This window comes from Marmota marmota, unplaced genomic scaffold (assembly GCF_001458135.2).
Source record: "Marmota marmota marmota unplaced genomic scaffold, marMar, whole genome shotgun sequence".
NCBI lineage: Eukaryota > Metazoa > Chordata > Mammalia > Rodentia > Sciuridae > Marmota > Marmota marmota.
The window spans coordinates 5,596,047-5,616,955 of record NW_025999925.1 but is presented as its reverse complement, the minus strand read 5'-3'; the positions used below and the strand labels follow the sequence as shown (position 1 = coordinate 5,616,955).

The following is a 20,909-nucleotide window of genomic DNA, read 5'->3' as shown; positions in this document are numbered from 1 at the left end:
GAACTAAAGTGAAAGAACCCAAAGAAGGAAGGGAAACTTATGATTCAGATGTCCATGTCCACACACACTCCTGGAAATGGCCTTTCAAGAACTAACCTTGGAAGTTCTGGAAAGGTCAGAAAAGGAACCCCTGGTAACCTGTTCTCACTTTCTCTCTCTTATTACTAGAATTCCCTATTATTACCTACCTAGAACACAACTATCCAGGATACAGGCTATTTCCCAACCTTCTTTTATAGCTGGGTGACCAAGCTCTGGTCAATGGGACTAGCAGAAGTGATATGTAAAACTTCTGGGCTACAGTTTTAAAGGAAGGTGGACACACTACTCTGCCCCCTTTTCCTTTGTGCTGACTGGAGTGTGACATGATGATGACCCTTCCTCGATAACATGAACAAGGTAGACACCCTGGCAGATAGAATAACAAGATAGAAGGGGCTGGAGCCCTGACACCATAGAACTACCATAACAGTTCTGGATTTATGACCTATGGATCATGAAATGAAAGAAAAATAAACCTCTACCTTATTTAAACCATAGTTGGTTTCATTGCTATTTTTTAAATCACCGTTATAACTGTTGTACTTTTACCACCTCTTAGAGAGAATGGATTACACAAGTTTACTTTCCCATGGATGTGACCTTTCCTGTGGAAAGGACTTTTTTTTTTCTTTTGTCTTCATTGAAGGTTGTAGTTTGTCTCCTAATCCATATTTACTCTCTTATCATTTCCTTGAGTTGTGTAGATTTTGATAATATCACCTCTCATCACCTATCTTTTCCTGTTGAAATCCTCTTAGTTTTAGACTGTCCTCTTGAAGAATGACTTTGTATTTCCTAAAACTCAGCAACTTTGGTTTTATTTCTGCTCTCAATTAAATTGTACCATGGACAATGATTTTCGGGGCTGGGAACCTGGCTCAGAACCTACAAATGGTTGAATTGAATTAGCTTGAACTTTAAAAGGCATTTTCTCTTCAAAGAGACAGCATGAACTAAGTCCAGGGTTCTTGACTTCATGGCCTAAGCTTTCATCTGCTATCCCCAGAAGACAACATGAAACCATGGAGGAAATCTGGACTGCAGCAATTCCTTTACAAGAATGTCATTGCCCTTTGCCCCCATCTGGTCTCAATGTCCCGGCATTTTCTATGCATCCTTCCTATCTTGGCTATGACATCACTTCCCAGACTCCAGACTAAGTAAGTTTCCTCAAGTTATTATGGCAAAGCCTCTTGTACTTACTTTTACACTACACATCATATTTGATTTATTTATCTGCTGTCTACCTTTGTTAATTCTTTGGTATGACTACACCCATCATATCCATTGGTTCCTGTCTGGTGCTGACTCACAGCCAGTGCTCAGAAACCATTTGGTGAATGAATGAGTGGTCAATAAATCAGCAATGGATTGTATGAAGCTTGACTCCTCTCATATCCCACACTTTAGAACAAATCCTAGACTTGCTAAGACATACTTCTGGATTCTAACCACTTAGCACTTCCTCCACTGCTCTTATTCTTATCTAAGCAAGTACCATGTCTCCCTTTGATTATTGTGTTGGCTCCTAACTGGCCTCTCTACTTCCACTTTCTGCCTTCTACCCCTTCTCTTCTCCACACACATGAATCTTTCAGTACAAATACTGCTGCAGAGTAAGGATGAGGCCAATCATAAGTAGAGGCCATGCTGAAGATTGAAGATCATAGCTTTGTCCACCCCAGAGCAGGAGAGCTGGGAGCCTCCCCTCTCATGTTTTAACTAGTGCAAGCAAAGACTTCAGTTCTCAGTTTCTGTTGAGGTCGGTGTGGCCCTCTGACTAAATCTGATAAATGCATTGTGAGAGGAAGTAATAAAAGCATTTCTGAGCCATGCCCTTATTTAAAAAAAAAGGAATAAGCTTTCCTCTTCATCTCCTTTTCCAGCTGCCCAAAATGTAGAGGTGATGGCAGGAGCAGGAACAGCCACCTTAGACCACAAGATGGATGGCAAATGTTAAAGAAGGCAGGGAAACAATGAGGAAGGCTGGGTTCCCAACATTTTAAAGCTGTCCCATCAGCAGTCTTAGAATGTTTTGCATAGGCTGTTATGTGAGAGAATAATAAAATTCTATCTGTTCTAAGCCTCTCTAACTTAGGGTCTCTGTTCCAATAGCCCAAACATGTATCCTAGCTAATACCCATTTCCATACCTACAGCAGCAGCTCCACGGGAGTAAAAAAGGTTGTGCCAGAAGAATATATATGGGAAAGTCAACATCTTTCCTAATGGTAACTTGGGGACCTCTTGAAAATTAAGGGAGTGGGGAGTAAATCCATGTTGTAAAGCATCCAGGAAAGAATATTCTCCTGTGCAGAAAACACTCTCCAATTCCATATGTTGGCAACTTGGGAAAGCATGGGAGGGTGGCGAAGGCAACCCTGTGGCAGGCTTTCAGGTCCTAAAGTGTAAAATGCCTTTGGGCAGTGAATGAGAGAATTAGCTTAAGCTCTGGATTTGGGGGCTTTAGGGGGCTTAAGACAGACTTTCAATCACCCTTCACTCCTTGTGAATGTTAATCACATTCACTTGCACCTCCATTCAGGGCAAGGTTTGCTTATTTAAAATCCACCATTTGTGTGAGCTGCTCTCCTCCGCTGCCCAGGGCCTGTATTTTTGGGCAAGAGTTGCCTGCTATCAACACAGGTTTCCTTATAATTCTTTGCAATGTGGAAATTTTTAATGCAGATTTAGATTAATATCAACCTATATTTAAGTCAGATGGAAGATGAATTTATTCAACTGTATGCATCTTCCAACCAGTTATTTTCTTGGAACTTACTGGTTTGACAATTTCTTTCTGATTATCAACCTGGATCTTCCCTAGATTCAGACCTATTGATAGAACCCCCTCTGGAGATTTGCATTAGTTCTTCTCTGAAGGTTACAATCATAAATATTAAAGGTTTACCCAGATATTGCTCTTTCATAAACTGGGGCCCATAGATGGGCTCATAAGGGGCCTGAATCCCCTAAAGTTGTTTGCAATTGTAGACACTAGGAAAAGATCTGTAGCTTTCAACGGATTTTCCAAGGGATCTATAACCCCTCACCAAAAGTTATTTCTTAAAATATCCAAGAGTTTCCATCAGCTGGAAACCAGTAATTTAGATGGTAGTGATTTTGAGAAATAATCTTTCAAACTTCTCACCACTAGGTAGACATGGGAGTCATTTCTCTAGGCAAAATGCCGCCTCTTACAATATTCTTTTAAAATGAGAGTATTAAAGCTGGTTTATGGTAATCATTTACAATGTATATGTACGTCAAAGCATCACATTGTACATGGTGATTATATTCAGCCTCTACTTGTCAATGGAGCTGTAAAATAAATAAATTTTCAAAACAAACAAACAAAAAAAGAAATGAGACCATCCCACAAAGAGTATTTAATTAACTCCTTTTTTAACATTTTATTAGTTGTTGAGGGACTTCTATTTATTTACGTGTGGTGCTGAGAATCAAACCCAGTGCCTCACACATGCTAAGCAAGCGCTCTACCACTGGGTCACAACCCACGCCCCTCATCAACTCCGAAGATTCAAGACAGATATTTTCTTTCTTGGGATCCTAGGTTTCTGAGTGGCAAGTAAATACTGATGGAGAAGATGAAAGAGAGTCAGAGCACACTAACACAAACTGAGGGGAAGGGACTTAGCTCAGTGGTATGGTATGTGTTGAGCACATATGACATCCCAGTTTGATCCTGTTATAGTTTGGATCTTCAATGTACCCCAAAGGCCATGTGTTGAAGGCTTGATCACCAGCCTGTGGTGCAATTGGCGGGGAGCTTTAGGCAATGAGGCCTAGAGTGAGGCCTATAGGAAGGAAGTTAGGTCACATGGGGTATTACCCTTGAGGATATATTGGAACCCCAGCCCCTCCTATCTCCCTTCTTATTTCCAGGCCACTATGAGGCGAGTAGGTTTGCTCCACTTTGTATGTCCCACAATGATGTTCTGGCTTGCCACGAGACCCAAAACAATGGAGCCAAGTGATCAAGGACTGAAATCATGAACCAAAATAAATCTTTCCTCATTTTAAGTTATTTATTTCAGGTATTTTGTCATAGTGATGAAAAGCTAACACAGATCCCCAGCACCACAAAAAGAAAAAAAAAGACTAAGCTATTTCTGGGGTTATCTCTGTCTGTCACAGGGTGCAAATGCCTAATGGCCACAGTTCACCATGGATGAAAAATTCAATGTAGGCCTGTTATGTTATAGTTTAGATATGAGGTGATGTGTGAGTTCAAAGGTGAGTTAATGCAAGAAAGTTTAGAAGTGAAATGATTGAGTTATGAGAACCTTAACCTAATCTGTGCATTACTCCACTTGAACGGATTAACTCTTGAATGGCAACTCTAGGCAGGTAGGGTGTAGTTAGAGGGAGATCATTGAGAGTGGGTCTTTGAGGTATATATTTTGTCCCAGATGAACCAAGCTTTCTCTCTCTCTCTCTCTCTCTCTCTCTCTCTCTCTCTCTCTCTCTCTTTCTCTCCAGGACATGCACTTCCTGGTGCCATGTTCGGAGCTGCTTTCCTCCACCATATTTTCCCCCCATGATGTTCTGTCCTAGGTAGACCCTAGAGCAATGGAACTGGCTATCTATGGACTGAGACCTTTGAAATTGTGAGTGCCAAATAAACTTTTCCTCCTCTAAAATTGTTCTTGTTAGATCTTTTAGTTGCAGTGGCTAAAACCAAAACCAAAACAATCAAACAAACCAAAAACTAGCTAAACATGGCCACACTGGACTGTCAGCTCTACCAGGCCAAGGATCTGTCCATTCACCTCACTCTCCACCCAGCACAGTGCCTAGCACATATGGGTGTTCAGTAGTTATTGGTTGGATGAATAAGGGAAAGTGTGTCAGCTTCTCTTACTCACGTTGTGTGGATACTGTATGTTCCCTCGTCCAGTTGAGAATGGCTTCAAATGACAAAACTGAATCAAGGAAAAGGCTAACAATCTAATAAGGTATAAATACTGAGGTATCACCACATCTGGACATTGGGAGTATGCGTATGAAAGCACCTTGATGTAAAGAAGGAATTCGTGGGCCCTCCTGAAGAACCTAGTTAAGAAAGTTTTGTATTAATTTGATTTTATTAATGAGGTAGTTAAAATGAACAGTTGTGGGTTTTTCAATACTTGAATAAAGTTTGGGAAATGCCTTGGAGAGAATGAGAAACCCAAAGCCCTTCCAGAGCAGGTGTCTTAAAGGTGTAGCCTATGCCTACTCTGAGCGCCTGTTTTGTGACATTTTCCAAATTGAACTCATGTCCTCCTGTAGAGCTTCCACCTGCTCCCAGAAGTTCCTTGGATTGCCCCTCAGCACCAAGCAGGGGCCACACCCTCCTAGGTCCTCCAGTGTAAGCATCCTTTAAATTTGTGCAAACTTGGCTGTGACGCGAAGCAGACCTGCAGGTGAGAGCTTGGAGAAGCCCGCAGCCCCATCACCTTGAGCCGGCGCCTCGGTTCGCCCCCCCAGGCGCCACGGCGCTGCAGGCCGGAGGGAGGAGGCCGCAGGGCTGGCGCTGCGCCCCCTGGGGGCCAGTCNGGCGCCGGCGGGGGGCGGGGGCCCAGGCTCAAACACAACAACTTATTACTTCTAATTCCCCAACTGTCACCAAATCACCTGCACGAAACAAGAATCTAATTTGTTAAGCTGGCATGTCTGCAGATGGAAGATCGATCTTCTCTGTAGATTTCTCTAATTGAGTGAATATAGACGCCCGGAATTAGCCGCACTCGGGCTGCGGGGAGGGGACAAGGGACAAGGAAGGGGGGCAAAGAGAGGAGGGGGGAGAGGGAGAAGAAAGAAGGGAAGAAAGGAGAGAGAAAAGGAGAGGGAGGGGGAGGAGAGACGGGAGAATAGAGAAAGAGGGAGAGTGGAAAGAGTAATTGGAAAGAGCAGGACGAAATGCAAGAAAGAGAATGAAGGGAAGAGGAAAAAGGAGTGAAAGCAAAGGAGGGAAAGGAAGCCAGAGGCAGTGCGCTACAGGCTGGAAGGCGAAGAATGGAAGGAAAGATAGGGAAAGAGAGAAAAATCCTGCTTGGGGAAGGTTCATGACCTATATAGAATCGTCTTACTTACTCTCCCCTACCCCACACTACAAGTGGAAAGTGGCTGGAGAAGCCAAGCCAGTGTCAGTCTTAAACCTAGTACCAAATGCGGTGGAGACCCGGGAGCCCGGAGGGAAGAGAGGGGGGAGGGGGGAACGCTTGCAGCTCGAAGAAATGGCTTACAGAATTACATTTGTTTTTCTTGTGATTTTATTAAAAGTCACTCCTCATCTCCAGAATGCGTGAAAATATCTACTTTCCACTCAGATACACCGCATTAACTTGTTGGAGGCGAATTTGTTTGTTTGACTATTTTATTTATTTGCTAGATAAGATTGATGCAGTCTTATTAGCGCTATATCTAGTTACAGAAAGAGATAAGGATGAGATTTTTTTCTTTTTATTCCAATTACTAGCCTTGTCACCTAACTGAATAACTGATATATGATTATTTATCCTGAGTAAATAGAAATCAGAAAAAGCAACGAACTTAACACATACAAACAAAATTTCTATGTTACTTGTTGTATTCCCTGTGGCTAATTGGGGCCGTTAAAACTACTGGGCGAAAGGGAAGAAAAAGCAATATACACAGTCAGGGGGTAGGTTATCCCTCATTGTTTTGTGTTGAGGTTTCTGCATTGAGGGCCCTGCTAGTTAGAAGAGAAAGTTCAGAGAAAAAAAAAATAAGCAAGGGTCTGGCCCTTGAGCCCACAAAGAGTCACGCAGGTGAATTGTCTGGTTGTATTTGCAAACTTACATGTCTGGGAAAACATTCATTCCAGAAAAAAAAATACTTTCATCTCCTATATTGCCAAAGGGTTTGGTTGGTGGGTTCCAAATCAGAGTTTGGGGCAAGCTTTTTGCTCCTGAGCAACCGCTGGCACGCCCTGCCATGTGGGGGAGCAGGCAGTGGACACGCACTGTTCACTCAAGCGCACACACAAGTACACGTGTCGTGTACATGCAGCCCTGCTTACGCTAAAGGGAAAAAAAGAAAAAGAAAAAGAAAGCAAGTCTAGTGTACGTGCCCTTGGCATTTTACTTCGAGGCTGGAAACTTGTGTCCTTGTGGCCACAGGTTCGGGCCGGCTATTATCAAGGCAACTACTCTAGCTGAGAGAGGCCTGGAGTCCCTGTTCTCCTGGTCCCAGGCAAGCCTAGAGGACGCATATTTGGGCTGAGTCCAGGCTTGTTTGGCTAGGAGTTTAAGACGTTTTTCTAGGTGTCTGGGAGAGACTACGCCCCAATGCGAGTTGCGGGAGATTTCGCTGTGAACGTGCAAGGGCGCTTTAACTGTGGTCGCTTTGGCTGGAAACCTTGAAAGAGAGAGAGTTCTTTTGTGTAGAGAAGTGTGGAAGCACCCGGCACCCCTTAGCAGAGACTTGGCCGCCCTCCCAGATCTCCTTCCTTGCATTCACCCCACCCTCAGATCGACCCCCACAATAAGCCATCCATGGAGCAGTCCAAACTCTAGGGTGGCCAGATGTGATCTACCGACCCCTGCCCAGGAAGAGGGGTGGGGGCGGCTGTGGTAAGGACTAGGGGAAAGCTGGTTCTGGCACCCGAGGCAGGATGTGTGTTTATCCAAACGCAGTAGAACTGGGAGCTTCCTCTGCTTTCCTCCTGTGTTTGCCTCCCACCCTTTAATCTTTTTTTCCGTTTCTAAGGTAGGCCTGAAGAACATGATCTGATTTGCCATTGCGTTTGGGTTATTGCATATCTGGAAAAGTAAACAGGAGTATTCAAGTCACTTGATTTGTTTTCTGTAAGCAAATAATACCCAAAAGCATGGCTGTAATTTACCACGAATTAAAATTGATTCTTTTCATCAGGCAAGAAAATAGGAAAATGTGAGATCGTTAATTATTGAGGGAGGCGCTCCTCATTAAAGGGAACAATGTTACAATTCAGCATTTAATAGCAGGAATGTGAATAATAACGCGCCATATTTCAGCCCAGTATCTGCAAAGAAAAGAGAGCAGTTTACAAGCAACCTAAGCAGCCGAAAGTTACATTTAATAAACACCCGAGGTTTCTGTAAGTGGAAAAAGCAATTAGGGTTCTGGGCACACTACCCAATTCTTCCCAGAGCATCCTGTATATATTTTCATCCTTTCTGTTTCTCTACAAAGGATTCACAATGAATGCAGAAATGCAATTAGAGAGAAAATCAGAATTGCAAACCTAATAAGCATAAATTCATCTTTAAAGTACTTACTGTCCCATCTCCTACCCTATTCCACCTCATCCCACCTCCTCATCCAGCCACACTGTATTTCTAAGTCCTGCTGTGGAATGGGATGGCAAAGCAGAAGAAAAAATATCTATTGTGTAGTTGTTGTGTTTGTAATTTACATAATTGTTCATTAAGATTCTGGTTTTAAAATCTATACCTCTCCCCGGAAGCTGATCTCTCCCCAAACTACTGAGTTCTCTTGCTAGGTCTAGGCTCTCCTGTGGCAGGAGACGGTTCCCTGGCCTTTAAACGCTCTTTGTGCTTCGTTAAAAAGGAGAAGGGGGGGGGAAAGGAGAAAGAAAAAAATGATTTCCCTGTGCATCGCCCCTTGGCAGGCTCTTGTACAAAATTCAATCTCTATTTTTTATGAGAAGTAAACTGTCTAAATAAATTTTATTAGGGGCAACCAATATATTTTCTGGTAGTTCCCTTTGTTCCACTTCTACGTGTGTGTAACAATCTAAAACCTATTTATTGAGGAAAAATCACTGGATCCGTCATAGAAAATCCTTTTACTTTGCTTTGAAGTGATTTCTGAAGACATTCTTGTCATTCCGAAGATTTGGGGGCCATTGCGCTAAAGCCTCGCCTTGTTAGGGACTTCAGTTCCCATGATCATGTGGGAAATGCCTTAAATTATCAACAGCAATGGGCCTGACCGGCACTTTCCCGGCTGCCCCAGGAACGTGGGAAGATGACGGGGATAAAACTCTGGTAAATACATCTCAGCCTCTGCCCAGGTGGATTCAGACATTGGCCAAAACGAGCTGCCGAGAGGAAACCAGGCGCGGGGGCATTTTACACCGAGACTATTGTTTTCCCTCGCCTGCGGGCTGCAGTTTCCAAGCTCCTGCTCCAGCTCCAACTAGCGCCCTCCCCACACCAACGCCCCCACACCCACTCGGGTCACCCCCACCCACTCTGATTTCCCTTTCTTTCAACCCCCCTTTCCTCCCCCACCCCGAGGTGCTTATGCTCTGAAAGTCTTGGAAGAAATGATTTAGTTTGTTTATACTGCTATAAAAATCAAGACCAATAGAAAAGTCATAAAATGAAGCGGGCTATCAATCACGCCGCAACATTGTTATTCAGCGGTTACTAACAGAGATGGATAATCCTTTGATTTCGTCCCATTGTTATTACTCTGATGTGTCTTCACATTAACTATTACACATTTATTTATCGACCTGAAAGATACAACAAAACAGAATATACGAGCGAGTGCGTGTGGGAGGACGCGGCTTGGCTGGAGGCTGATCTGGGGCTGCTGTGGGATGGGGACCTGAGCGCTGGTGGGCACACAGGGGTCGACTCCAGGCTCGGTGCCCTTCTTTTCCCGGGTCACCACCTCTCCTCCCTCCCGGCAGGGTGTAGAGCCCCTGCGGTGCGGGCCTCCGCAGACCTGCTTCTTTGGGGGAGCAGGGTGCGGTGCGGCTGCTAGGTTTCCCAGTCCCTTCCTTAGCACTTCTCCTCACCCCTGCTTTTGCATTCCGTCCAGGAAACTACCCAAGCCACACGTTGGGCACAAACCCCTTGCGAGTCCCTGGACAGACGCAGCCAGGTGCGCACTCCCAGCCGCGTGCTGAGCAAACGCCGCCCCGCCCAGGTCTGCTGTCGGGTCTACTTCTGCTGCGCGCGCTCGGCGCTTTAGCTTTTGGGTTTGGGGATCGTTGGAGAAAAGAAAGCTTTTATTGGAAGGACTCTGTTTACTTTAGGTCTCGAAATTCTCCTCCCAGCAAAACCTTTCTGGAAAGGGCACCGCGCGCCTGCCGGGTGCCCTTGCGGCTCGCAGATCTGCTGCAGCCACCAGGCTCCGCGGAACCGAAATTCCCAGTCCCGGCGCCCCAGCTCCACCTAGGCCGCGTTGGCAGCAGCTGCAACGGCCTCTGAAGCCCGGTCAGGCCCGGAGCTTCAGGGTGAGCCGTCTCCACAGCTCGGAAGGACTGGGTATAGTTTTTGCCCTGCATTCACACGTGTGTGTGCGCTTGTGTGAGCACGCACACACTGGTGTGCACAAGAGGAGGTTGAACGGGCTGCAGGAGGGACAGAGCAAACAAAACTGCCCCGGAGTTCGCTTTTGCCGCCTCCTTTGTCTCCTTGCTTGCTCCCTGTCACACACAGCTGAGGGGACACACACACACACACACACACACACACACACACACAATTCCTCTCTAGCATCTGCTCTCAGGCAGCATTTCCAGTGTTTTGTGTAAGTCAATTGGACGGCGAACAAAAAAAGCCATTTGCTCTGTATTATTTAAAACAGACTTCATAGGGCCACCCTTTTGTGGAAGCTTTATTTGCACTAAATGAATAATCTTAATTGCATCACTCTCGAATTAAAAATCAATGTTAATCAAGATGGGAGTAGTAAATATCAGTTTTCATTGTGACTGGGTAGAGGGCATTTTTCTTGTGATGCAAATAAAAATACAAGTCAAATAACTTTAAAAGGGCATTATGTTCTGCTACAAATACAATTGAAACGGATTGTTTAGGAGCAGATCAGAAATGGTACAGAATTTTGCACTTAATTTCCTCAGTTATCATTTACAATAAGAACCTCTGGGCTTGACAGCCAAGTCTAAACAGTAGTAAATTAGTACAAATTTATACTGATTTTACTCTAATAATCGTAATAAAAGCTTATAGATTTGGCACTAATTACATAAATGCCTAATGATCTTGAAAATTACTCTGGTTAGAAATATATTACTAATCTAAACTTTGTTGTTGGCTGGCTCTGAAAAATCAGAACATTAGAAATGGTTCGCTTCACTTGTGCAAAGCACTTTAAATTGTTCACGTAGTTTAACATATTCAAGAGGAAAATAAAGAGCATTTAACTTTATTTACAGCCTTAAGTGGAGTTGGGAGCCGAGCTGAACTTAGAAACTTTGACCAGAAGAGTGGGTCGGGGGCCAGGATCTAGAGTGGATTGGGCCGAGGAGCGGAACCTAGGATTGAGCCTCGTGGTAAGAGTATAGAGCGCACCAATGCACCCTGACTCAGGTCCTCGAAGCCGACACCGGGCACCCGCAGCGCCCGGGGAGCCCACTCCTCTTGGCGCTCTAGGCCGGCGGTAGGGTTGGTGGTTGGTAGGCCCCGTGGCTTAGGCAGGGTGTCTGGGTCTCTGGTGCAGGCCTGCTGAGCAGCGGAAAAGTCTAGGCATCGTCTGGAGGCCGCCGCGTGCCCGGGTTGGGCCCTGGGCTTGACCAGAGCAGGCCAATGTTGCCTAGAACGCGCGGCGGGGGCGACTCTTGGGTCACGCGGGGGTCATGCCCTGCTCTGGTCTCTTCCCTGCCCCTGCTCCAGAAAGTTACTAGCTCTGAGACTCGGCTGCGCCTGTGAAGCAAGCAGGTCAGGACATGGGGAAGAAAAGATGTGCCTGGGAGAAAAATCTCAGGAAAAGAACTAAGGGAGGCCGGGCCCAGAAGCCCAGGGTGAGACCGAGGCATCCGCCGCTGCCTTAGCTGCTGCTCGGGCTGGAGCTGCCAGGGTTGCCGCCGCCGCCGCCTCCTCCGGGCGGGCGCGGGCGGGCGGGCGGGCGGGCGGAGTGGGGGACTCTCCGGGCGCTGACATTTGCAGGCTGCCCTCCTGATTGGTCCCCTCGCCAAGCTGCTCACGGGTTCATTCAACTGTTAAGCACCTCCCCGTCTCTCTAAAGGACATTATAATGCAAGAAGCCCCCTTTTTAACCACAAACCGAATTTTCTTTCATTTAGGTGATCTATATATATCTATATCGTATAGCTTATAGCTTATATCTATTTTAAATAACTTAAAGCCGCTAAAATTTGGGGGGGAACAGCTTTCGCCCTGGAGCGGTGCGCGATGCTGTCTCACGCCGACCTCCTGGACGCCAGGCTAGGTGAGTGTGCGCCTCTGGCCCCGGCAGCCAGGAGAAGCCGGGGCAGGAAATTGTCAATTTGTTCCTTATTTTACCTTAATGCGCCCTAAATGGACTAATTTCTTTAAAAGTAATTGTGCAGTATTAAAGTTTAATTTGATTTAACATCGTCTTTTAAAAAAATCTATGGAATATGTAGATCTAGAAAAGGAGTTGGGGAATGGTGTTACTTTTTGTTTTTCTTATTTTTGCTTACCCCCACCCCTTTATTTTTTTTCCAAAGGCGATCTATCCCGTGAGATAATTTGTTTGGAGGTGTTTCTCTTTTTTCTTTCCTATTAGCTTTGACTTGGGATTTCTTTCTCTTTTTTCCTCTCTCCCACCACCTCTTTTCCTCCTCCTCCTCCTCTAAGTATGGTTGAATTTGTTTTCTTTAAAATAAAATAAAATAAAATAAAATAAAAACTTTGGCCTAAAAGGAGAAATTGCTGTCATCGAGGTGGATTTGCTAAGTGAGCTGGTTGAGAAGGAGAGAAGCCAAATTCATCCTCACAGGCATCTCTACCTTCTAAAAAGGACCCAGCGTTGCCAATGGCTGAGAGAAACGAACCTTTTATTTCTCCGGAAAGAAAAGTTGAATTCTCTGAAGTTTGATTCACTGTTATGTCTGTAGAGTTTAGAGTTTCTTTTAAGCCATCTGGGTCGCTGGGCTTTGGGTTTCCGGTTTGGGATTCTTTAGTGATGGATGTGATTCCATTTTCCAAACACTTTCTCAGATTTGAGGGGGGAGGCGGAGCTGATTTGGGTTGATTTCGGGAGGTGGAAGTCTCAGAATCCGGCAGGAGGTAGAGTCCATCAGTTTGCCTTAGCTTAGGTGAGGCAGCAACCGAAGAACCAAGAATCGTTTAATTTTCTTTATTTCTCCCCTTCACCTCCAATGTCCAAGGATTTACTCTCGATTTCCTAGGGCGCCGGGGCGGGGGGGGGGTAGGGTTTATGAAAGGGACTAGGAGGCATGTTTTATTGCCGGGCCTGGGAGCGTTTTATTGTGGGAGAAACGAAAGCATGTGCTGTTTGCTACCGGGGTCAGCTGCAGAGAGAGGGGAAAGGGCCAGATGTTATTCCAACGTAATTGTCCAAATCCTGGGGAACCCAGCTGAGCGCTCTGGGAGTTTCGTCCATAGGGCGAGCTTAAACGCGGAGGGTACCGAAGATGGGGCCGAGGAATCACCGCACCGGGAAGATAGTCCTTCCTGGCGTCGCCAGGAGAGTAGTGACCGCGATCCCCTTGCCTTCTCAGGTATGAAAGATGCCGCCGAGCTGCTGGGCCACCGGGAGGCGGTGAAGTGTAGGCTGGGCGTGGGGGGCTCTGACCCCGGGGGCCATCCAGGGGACCTGGCGCCCAACTCCGACCCAGTCGAGGGAGCAACTCTGCTACCTGGGGAGGATATCACCACAGTGGGCTCTACCCCGGCTTCGCTGGCGGTGAGCGCCAAAGACCCGGACAAGCAGCCCGGGCCCCAGGGCGGCCCGAACCCCAGCCAAGCCGGTCAGCAGCAGGGCCAACAGAAACAGAAGCGCCACCGGACGCGCTTCACTCCTGCACAGCTCAACGAGTTGGAGAGGAGCTTCGCTAAGACTCACTACCCGGACATCTTCATGCGTGAGGAGCTGGCGCTGCGTATCGGGTTGACCGAATCCCGAGTGCAGGTATGCGGAGTTTGGGCGCTCCGACGGAAGGCAAGGAGGGGACGGGAGGATTGGGGCAAGGGGAGCCGGGCCTTTCCTTTCCCTGTTGAGTTCCTGGGCTCTGCTCCAGCTGCCTAAACGATCCTGGGTTAGTTAGCCTCTTCTCGCCCAAAACTGGCCCAGATCGACATCCCCCAAAGGACACGCAAGGCCCACCTCCCAACAGTATAGCCGCATCCCACCTGAAATTCCTCAAAAGTGAAGTCCCATTTTGTTGGGCAGCGGGGTTCGACTCTTTCTTCTGAGAAGGCAAGCCCGCGTCTCTCACGCGGTAAAACCCAGCGTGCACCTCAACTCCAGTTCCTATTATTGACAAGTATTTCATTACCCCCTAATTAATTTGTGTTAAGCTTTTGGATAAAACGGGGAATGCAACAATTATACAGAACGCATAAAAAGAGAGGAAATAAAGCTTTTTTTAAAAAAAGCCTAAGAGAGAGAGAGAGAGAGAGAGAGAGAGAGAGAGAGAGAGAGAGCTCTTCGGATTTCACGGTGTGGCTTTATTCTCTAAAAATCACACTCTTGCAGCTCTCGGGCCAAACACCCTAACCTTTGATGTTTGCAAGAGGTTCTACCAATTCCCCGGAAGTAGCCAGGAGATCCTCCAACCGCTGGTGGGCACTGGGTTTTGGTTTGTCTGTTTTTCAACGTTCCCCTAAGGAAATTGGGGTTTGGATGAGAAATGAAGGCTTTCCGTTGTAGATACCCGACCCGAAGAAGGCACACATAGGGTGAAAAAGCTTGATCGGAAGTAAACGCAATCATTGTTGACCCCTTGTTGTTATCCAGCCACCCAAGTTGTAAATTATATGTAATCTAGATATCACACCTATAACTGTTTTGAAAATTGGGGTACAAAAGCACAAGCCTAATGAATCCCAAATTTCTTTTCTACTTTTTAAAAAGCATGAAAATAACATCAAATATTTTATGGCAGGTGCCTGGAGGAGAAATTTCAAGACCGGCACTTAGTCTTGAGCTATCCAGGGTGCTGAAAATCATCTTGCTATCTTGGACATTGGTATTTTCTGTCCTCTGTCCGGTGTCCTGGGTGTTAACCTAACTTGTTAAAGCAGTGCTACCTGCTTTTATAGATTAATCTTAAATATCTCAAATAATTTATATATCATCCAATAAATGAGCAATGAAGGTGTTCCCGTGTTAAATGTTTGTTTCCATTTGGCATTTTTAAGAGTCTAAACGGGAAAAGTAGTACATGCTTCTGTTCTAGTAGTAATGAATGTCATCAGGGATTTAAATGGTCAAATTAATAAAGCAATATTCAGGATATAACATAATAATTAGCATTTTTATTTAATATAAGTCTGAGTGTTTTTGTTAGTGAACTTCAAAAGGCCTGAACTATGGGCCACTAAAATTACACATCAAAAGAGTGCTAATTATATTGTGCAGATATCTGTTACTAGTATCCTTTAAATCTTTTACTTTCACCTTTTTAAAAATCTGAAACTGAATTCAACCTTTGCAAAATACAAAATTAGAAAACTATGCTCATTATAATTCTTGATTGTAGGTCATTCTGCAGGTTCAAAATTCACAAATTTGCTTTTTTGTTCCTCAAGAGAAATGTTAGTGGTTAATTGTTGTTTAAAAGAGAAAAATGCTGTGTTTTGACCCAGACATACTGGTAATTAGTTCAAATTAAAATAGAACTTAGAATCACAAATAAAATGTAATTGGACAACTGATTTTATGAAAAAAGAAAACGAGGTCTATTAAACTTTATTAGGTCTTCCAAAGGTTAATGACAGTGATTCTTTTAATAGAAAAAGTTGTAAATGAAATAAAATACAAACTATGTGATAGAAAGTTATTTTTTAAGAGTACACAAAAGAATATGCAAGAAGAAAGAGACAAAGTACTTTAATTGTTTTAGCATAATGTTCAACCAAAGATAATAGCTTGAGGCTGTTGATAGAAACAATTTAATAGAATGGCAATTTCAATATTTTTTAAAATAATGTTTCATAGTTTAAAAAGTAATCAGATCAACATAACCTTCTTAATTAACATTTCAAAATGATTAACATTATGTAATGTAATGCAAAATAATTTATGGAAAATGTATTTACTTCACAACTCACTGTACCATTGCTCCTTGACCAAATTCAAATTAAATAGTAATTGGTTTATGTTCTTATATGATGAGTACTTCATAGTTTTCTTTATAGTTAACAGATTGCCACACATTCTTTTCAGCATGTGGGCCACTGCACTGATTAAAAATGATCTAAACATTTAATTTATTGCAATTGTATGTTTTCAGAGATGCTTTTTGATTCTAGGCTAAATTACCCAATATACTTATTTTTATCTATACTTGGTATATATCACACTTCTAAGTATTTATTAAAGCACCTCTACTCACATGGAGGCCAATTCCATGTCTGATATTGCTCCCCTTTTCTGGCTAGTGTAATAAAACCATTCCTTTTATAGCATGCCATTATTAGAAACCAATTTCAGAATTATTTATAACCTGGAATGGCTTATTAAGCAGCAATGCGAGAATCATGCAAATTATGCGATCAAATGCAATATAATAAGCATAATCATTAGTCTCTAGCACGGATTAATTAACTTTCAATATTTTATTTACATAAAAACCAAATCAGTGAAATAACTTCTGCACAGTCAGGCTTGCCTTTCAATATTTTATATGAACAAAAATAATGTGCTGTAATTCCATTGACCGTGTCCCCCAGAATGGCCCTGTCACCTGCCACATCTTAATAGGGGGACAAGCTGAGAGTATTTTCTAGTTTTCTAATGGAATGAGAAATTGCATTTTCTTCCTCTCCCAGCACTATTAAAGTGTAATGAATTCGGCCCAGAGTTCACGGCTGGCTGATCGAAATGAACCTGAGATCTAGGCTTTAATACAGCTCCCCAGATTTCCTCCCAAATCTTCACATTAATCACTTGCTGGATTCCAATGAGATCTTCATAAAGCGTTTGCTTCGAGGGGGAAAAAAAGTAATATTCTTTCTTTCTCCCACTCTTTCTCTATTTCTGAGCCATTTATAGCTGGGGAATTAAACGGGCTATATATTTTAAAATACATTTACAGTATGTCTATATTACTGTAACAGCAGATATCATGAAAGTGGATTTTTAGATTCCAACCTCCATTAGATTCTCACTGTTGTATTAAGCATTTTCTGAGAAGAGCTGCATTTCAAACTGAGTACAAAGTTGGCCCGTGGTTGCGGTTAATATATTTCCTGCAGTTGTCATCTGTGCATTCTGAAAATCTCCCTCAGGTTTTGCCTGCATTTTAATCCGTCATGCTCTAGTTTTCAAGTGGAAACATTCACATTTTAAAAACATATGCATCATAGCTTGGAACGGAGGTGCTCAGATCCCATGCAGATTTTTTTTCTCAACCCCAGTAAGCCATGAAACATAAAAAAAATTGTAGCCATCATTTAACTACTAACCCTCAAACATAATTGAGCACAATTTTTTGATTATTCCTACAATATTTAGTTCTTTAACAGCTGTTCTTTTCCGCTTGTGCCTGAGCAGATCCTAGATTCAGAAACCTTTCTGGCAGTGATATTTGCTATTAAATTTCTACTGGGCAATTCCACCCCCACCTTCTTTCTTCTGCTTCTCTCTCCACTCCTTCATCTACTTTACACCCTTCAAACAACCAAACACTTCAGAACTCACTGGCACTTGTAGGGTGTTAGGAACTGGTTTTGACTTTGTAAGATACCTTTCAAAATATATCTAGGTGCTGCCTGTGAGGTGTGGGAACCATTTGGACAGTCTCTGTTAAGGGCTCTGTCCTGTCCAATTCACCCCAATCCAGTGTTGGGTGGGTGCTGCAAAGGGATTTGACACGACAAGTCTCTCCTGGTCATCTGAGGGTTGCTCTCCAGCTAAGGCCTCTAACAGCTCAATTCAACCACATTGATCCCATCCACCATCGAGGGTCCTGCTGCCTCATTAATCCACTGCACCACAGCTCAAGGGCTGCAAGGAGGAAGGGAAGCAGCGTGTTTGCCCATTGCTGATGCTGAAATAGGCAGCAACGTAGAAAATGTGATAGAAAGATAGTAGTGAGCCATGTCTAGGTTAGGATAGGAAGGCTAAGGCCCACTCAAAGATAATTCTAGATTGCAATATGGTTTACTCTAGTAAGCGGAGAGTATGTCTTTGCTTGCAAGGGTATGAATACAAGGTTGAGCCTGGCTGGTTTACTGAGAATGGGGGTAGGTATGCCTTGGTACTCCTGATATTAGAGCTTGCAAAATAAACACCACATAGATTGGATTAATGGGTTGAACCTCCTTTGGGGCCACAAGTATGGTGGTCACACTCTGCTGGCTAAATTCTAAAAGGAAACTCAGTACCTGAGCTGTGTCCCACATCATTTACATTTAGGCAAAGCAAATCTCCAGTTGACTAGATTTTAGACTCCAAATCTACCAAGTAGGAATGCTGGCAATTTTTTTTTTTCTTAAAGATCAAGTTGAAATAGGTGGAGATGGGAAGTTATCTTAGCCAGGCAGCTTACTTAATATCTTCCACACAGAACTCTTTCCCTGTGGTAGTGAATTGGACATCTGTGGACAGATTTGGCTAGTAGAAAGATTTTCCTGGGCTACTGTAAAGAAAAAGAAGGAGGCTCATTTTCATCGGGAATGCATTTCATCAAACTCATCTTCCTGAAAAAAGACATCTGTGTTTGCCTTAGAAAAATTAAATTTGTTCATTACTAGTGTGGGTTTTAAACCTAATCTGCTTTCACTTGTATTGGTCAGAAAATTTACTTTCAGTTTATAAATGAAAAGAGGGCAACTTGAGGTTATCAGAGGCCTTGTTATCCTCAGCAAGTTACTTAAAAAAAAATAGACTTGAAAGCCCTGGGGTGACAGGTTCCAGCTTAGGATTCTGCCCAGACAAACGTGTCCTTAAAAGTGGTTTGGGAATGGAGCAGGAGATTTGTGGTCATGGCACTAAGATCTGTGGGAGGAAACAAAAGTCACTGTGGCAACCCAAACAACACTATAGCTCTGTGGCACTCGCTTTCCCACACCGATCACTATATTAACCTCTCTGCTCTGTCAACCGTGGTGTTAGGGGTTTCCTTTGTCTTTCGATTTTGAAACTGTCTATGTCATCCATGGTCCTTCATCAATTTCCAAATTTCCAGCATTTCTGAAAATTCTATACCCCATCAGAGTTATAAGACATGCTATTAAGCCACATGGGAACATATGTTTATCTTCATTTGTACACCTGTGGGTCGAGCCTTGACACATGCCTGCCTGCAGACCTGTGCATTGCACGGAATGTACCAGCGTGTAGGGGCGTGGTGAACACTGCACATTGTAGTGTGTTTGCACTGCGCGTAAACGCTCTGGGGCATGATCACGCCTGATTCTGCGCTTGTGGGTAGAAGGGGCTCCAGTTGCCACGAGATGGTGGGGAACCAAGATCTTTGGCTAGGTATTGGGCGTGTCAAGCCGATGTGGTGTGTTTGCAGTTGTTTGGCCTGTGGCTAAGTGGCTGTATTGACAAGGACTCTGTCGTTTAAGCCCCTGCCCCCACAACCCTATGACCGCGGGGCTCGCTAACAGTCCCCTGTCTCTCTACCTCCTCGCCTGCTCCAGGTCTGGTTCCAGAATCGGCGCGCCAAGTGGAAGAAGCGCAAGAAGACAACCAACGTGTTCCGCGCACCCGGCACCCTGCTGCCCACCCCNTCCTGCCAGGTCCCCTCTTCCACTGGCTCCATGCTGAGCTGACCTGGAGTTCACAGGGTGTGCCAGCTCGTTACTTGGTCTCTGCCTGGCACCCGCCCCGCCCAGCTCCGGCCGCGCTCGCGCCTCCTCCCGGCCTTCCGACCGGCGGCGTTCCCAGCGACACCTAGGACACGACGCCCATGACCCCGCTCCCCCGTGTCTACCCTCTGGCTCCTTTCCCCACGCCTCACGCCCCTCCCGCGCCTGGCAGAAAGCATCCTTCCCGCCATTTTACTTACCAGGGAGTCGACTCAGGATCTGAAATCAGACACCAATGGACTGGTTTGTGGGCAGAAACACACACACTCCACTCTCGCTCACGCTCAGACACTTCACGCGCGCGCGCACACACATACACGCACACACACACATACACCAGTGTTCCTAGGTCATACACGGACGTGTTCAAGGGACAGCACAATGTTAGGGATTTTGGTCTTAAAGGAGGACAAGCATCTGCTACCAATCGTCTCATCTGAGGGCCCAAACTGACATAATTTGATTTATGCTTGTATTCTTTCTCAAAACTCCTTTCTTTTCTCTCCCACCACACTACCCTTGCCCTATCTAGTCACACTCATGCAACCCTCTATTGGCTTGCAAAAGAACGCTTTCGTTTTATCTTACTTCTATTTTCTTAAGCACAAGTGTGTGAGGGTACAGAGGGGAGGCTTCTCAGGAGGAACATGCCAGTGGACCGGGTGGCTGGAGTAGACTAACGCAGTTATGTGATGAAGACGAGGTGATCTTACCCATTTTGATAAGCCTTTATAAGGAAGAATAAAATAAACATGCAAGCAAAATTTTCCTTTTGTAAAAGTAAAAGCCACATCTCTTTTCTGGATCCTTCAGGACTGGGGTTTGTTTGCTTCCTTTTCCGTTTCTCTCTTCTCGCTGCTCTGTGCCCTTGGTTGTTTTGTGGTCGTCCTGTCGTCCCTTGTGCCCCTCGGCCACCTGCCGGCCGCCGATGGGTGCGCTAGGACATCTACAACCCTGCAACTTTGTACAGAGAAACACAATCAGCTCTTTCTGCATGTGCTGGTCAAATCCAAACCCAGAGAACAGAAGCGCTTTCTAAGAATGAACAAACATGTGAAATAGGATGTTTTGTGTAGATAAAGCATTCTTGTTACATACTGGTCAATTTGTGATATGTTTTAACTTATTGTCTGTGCTTATTTATGGA

General features: G+C 44.6%; 1 protein-coding gene across 1 annotated transcript; it reads left to right on the top strand.

Annotated features, from left to right (window-relative positions):
* Positions 1-12,041: 12,041 nt before the first annotated feature.
* LOC107152360 (orthopedia homeobox) lies at positions 12,042-19,726 on the top strand. Its single transcript, XM_015497891.1, has 3 exons — positions 12,042-12,221; positions 13,501-13,910; positions 19,595-19,726. The coding sequence occupies exons 1-3, from the start codon at positions 12,185-12,187 to the stop codon at positions 19,724-19,726; spliced, it is 579 nt and encodes a 192-aa protein (XP_015353377.1). The 5' UTR covers positions 12,042-12,184.
* The last annotated feature ends 1,183 nt before the right edge of the window (positions 19,727-20,909 follow it).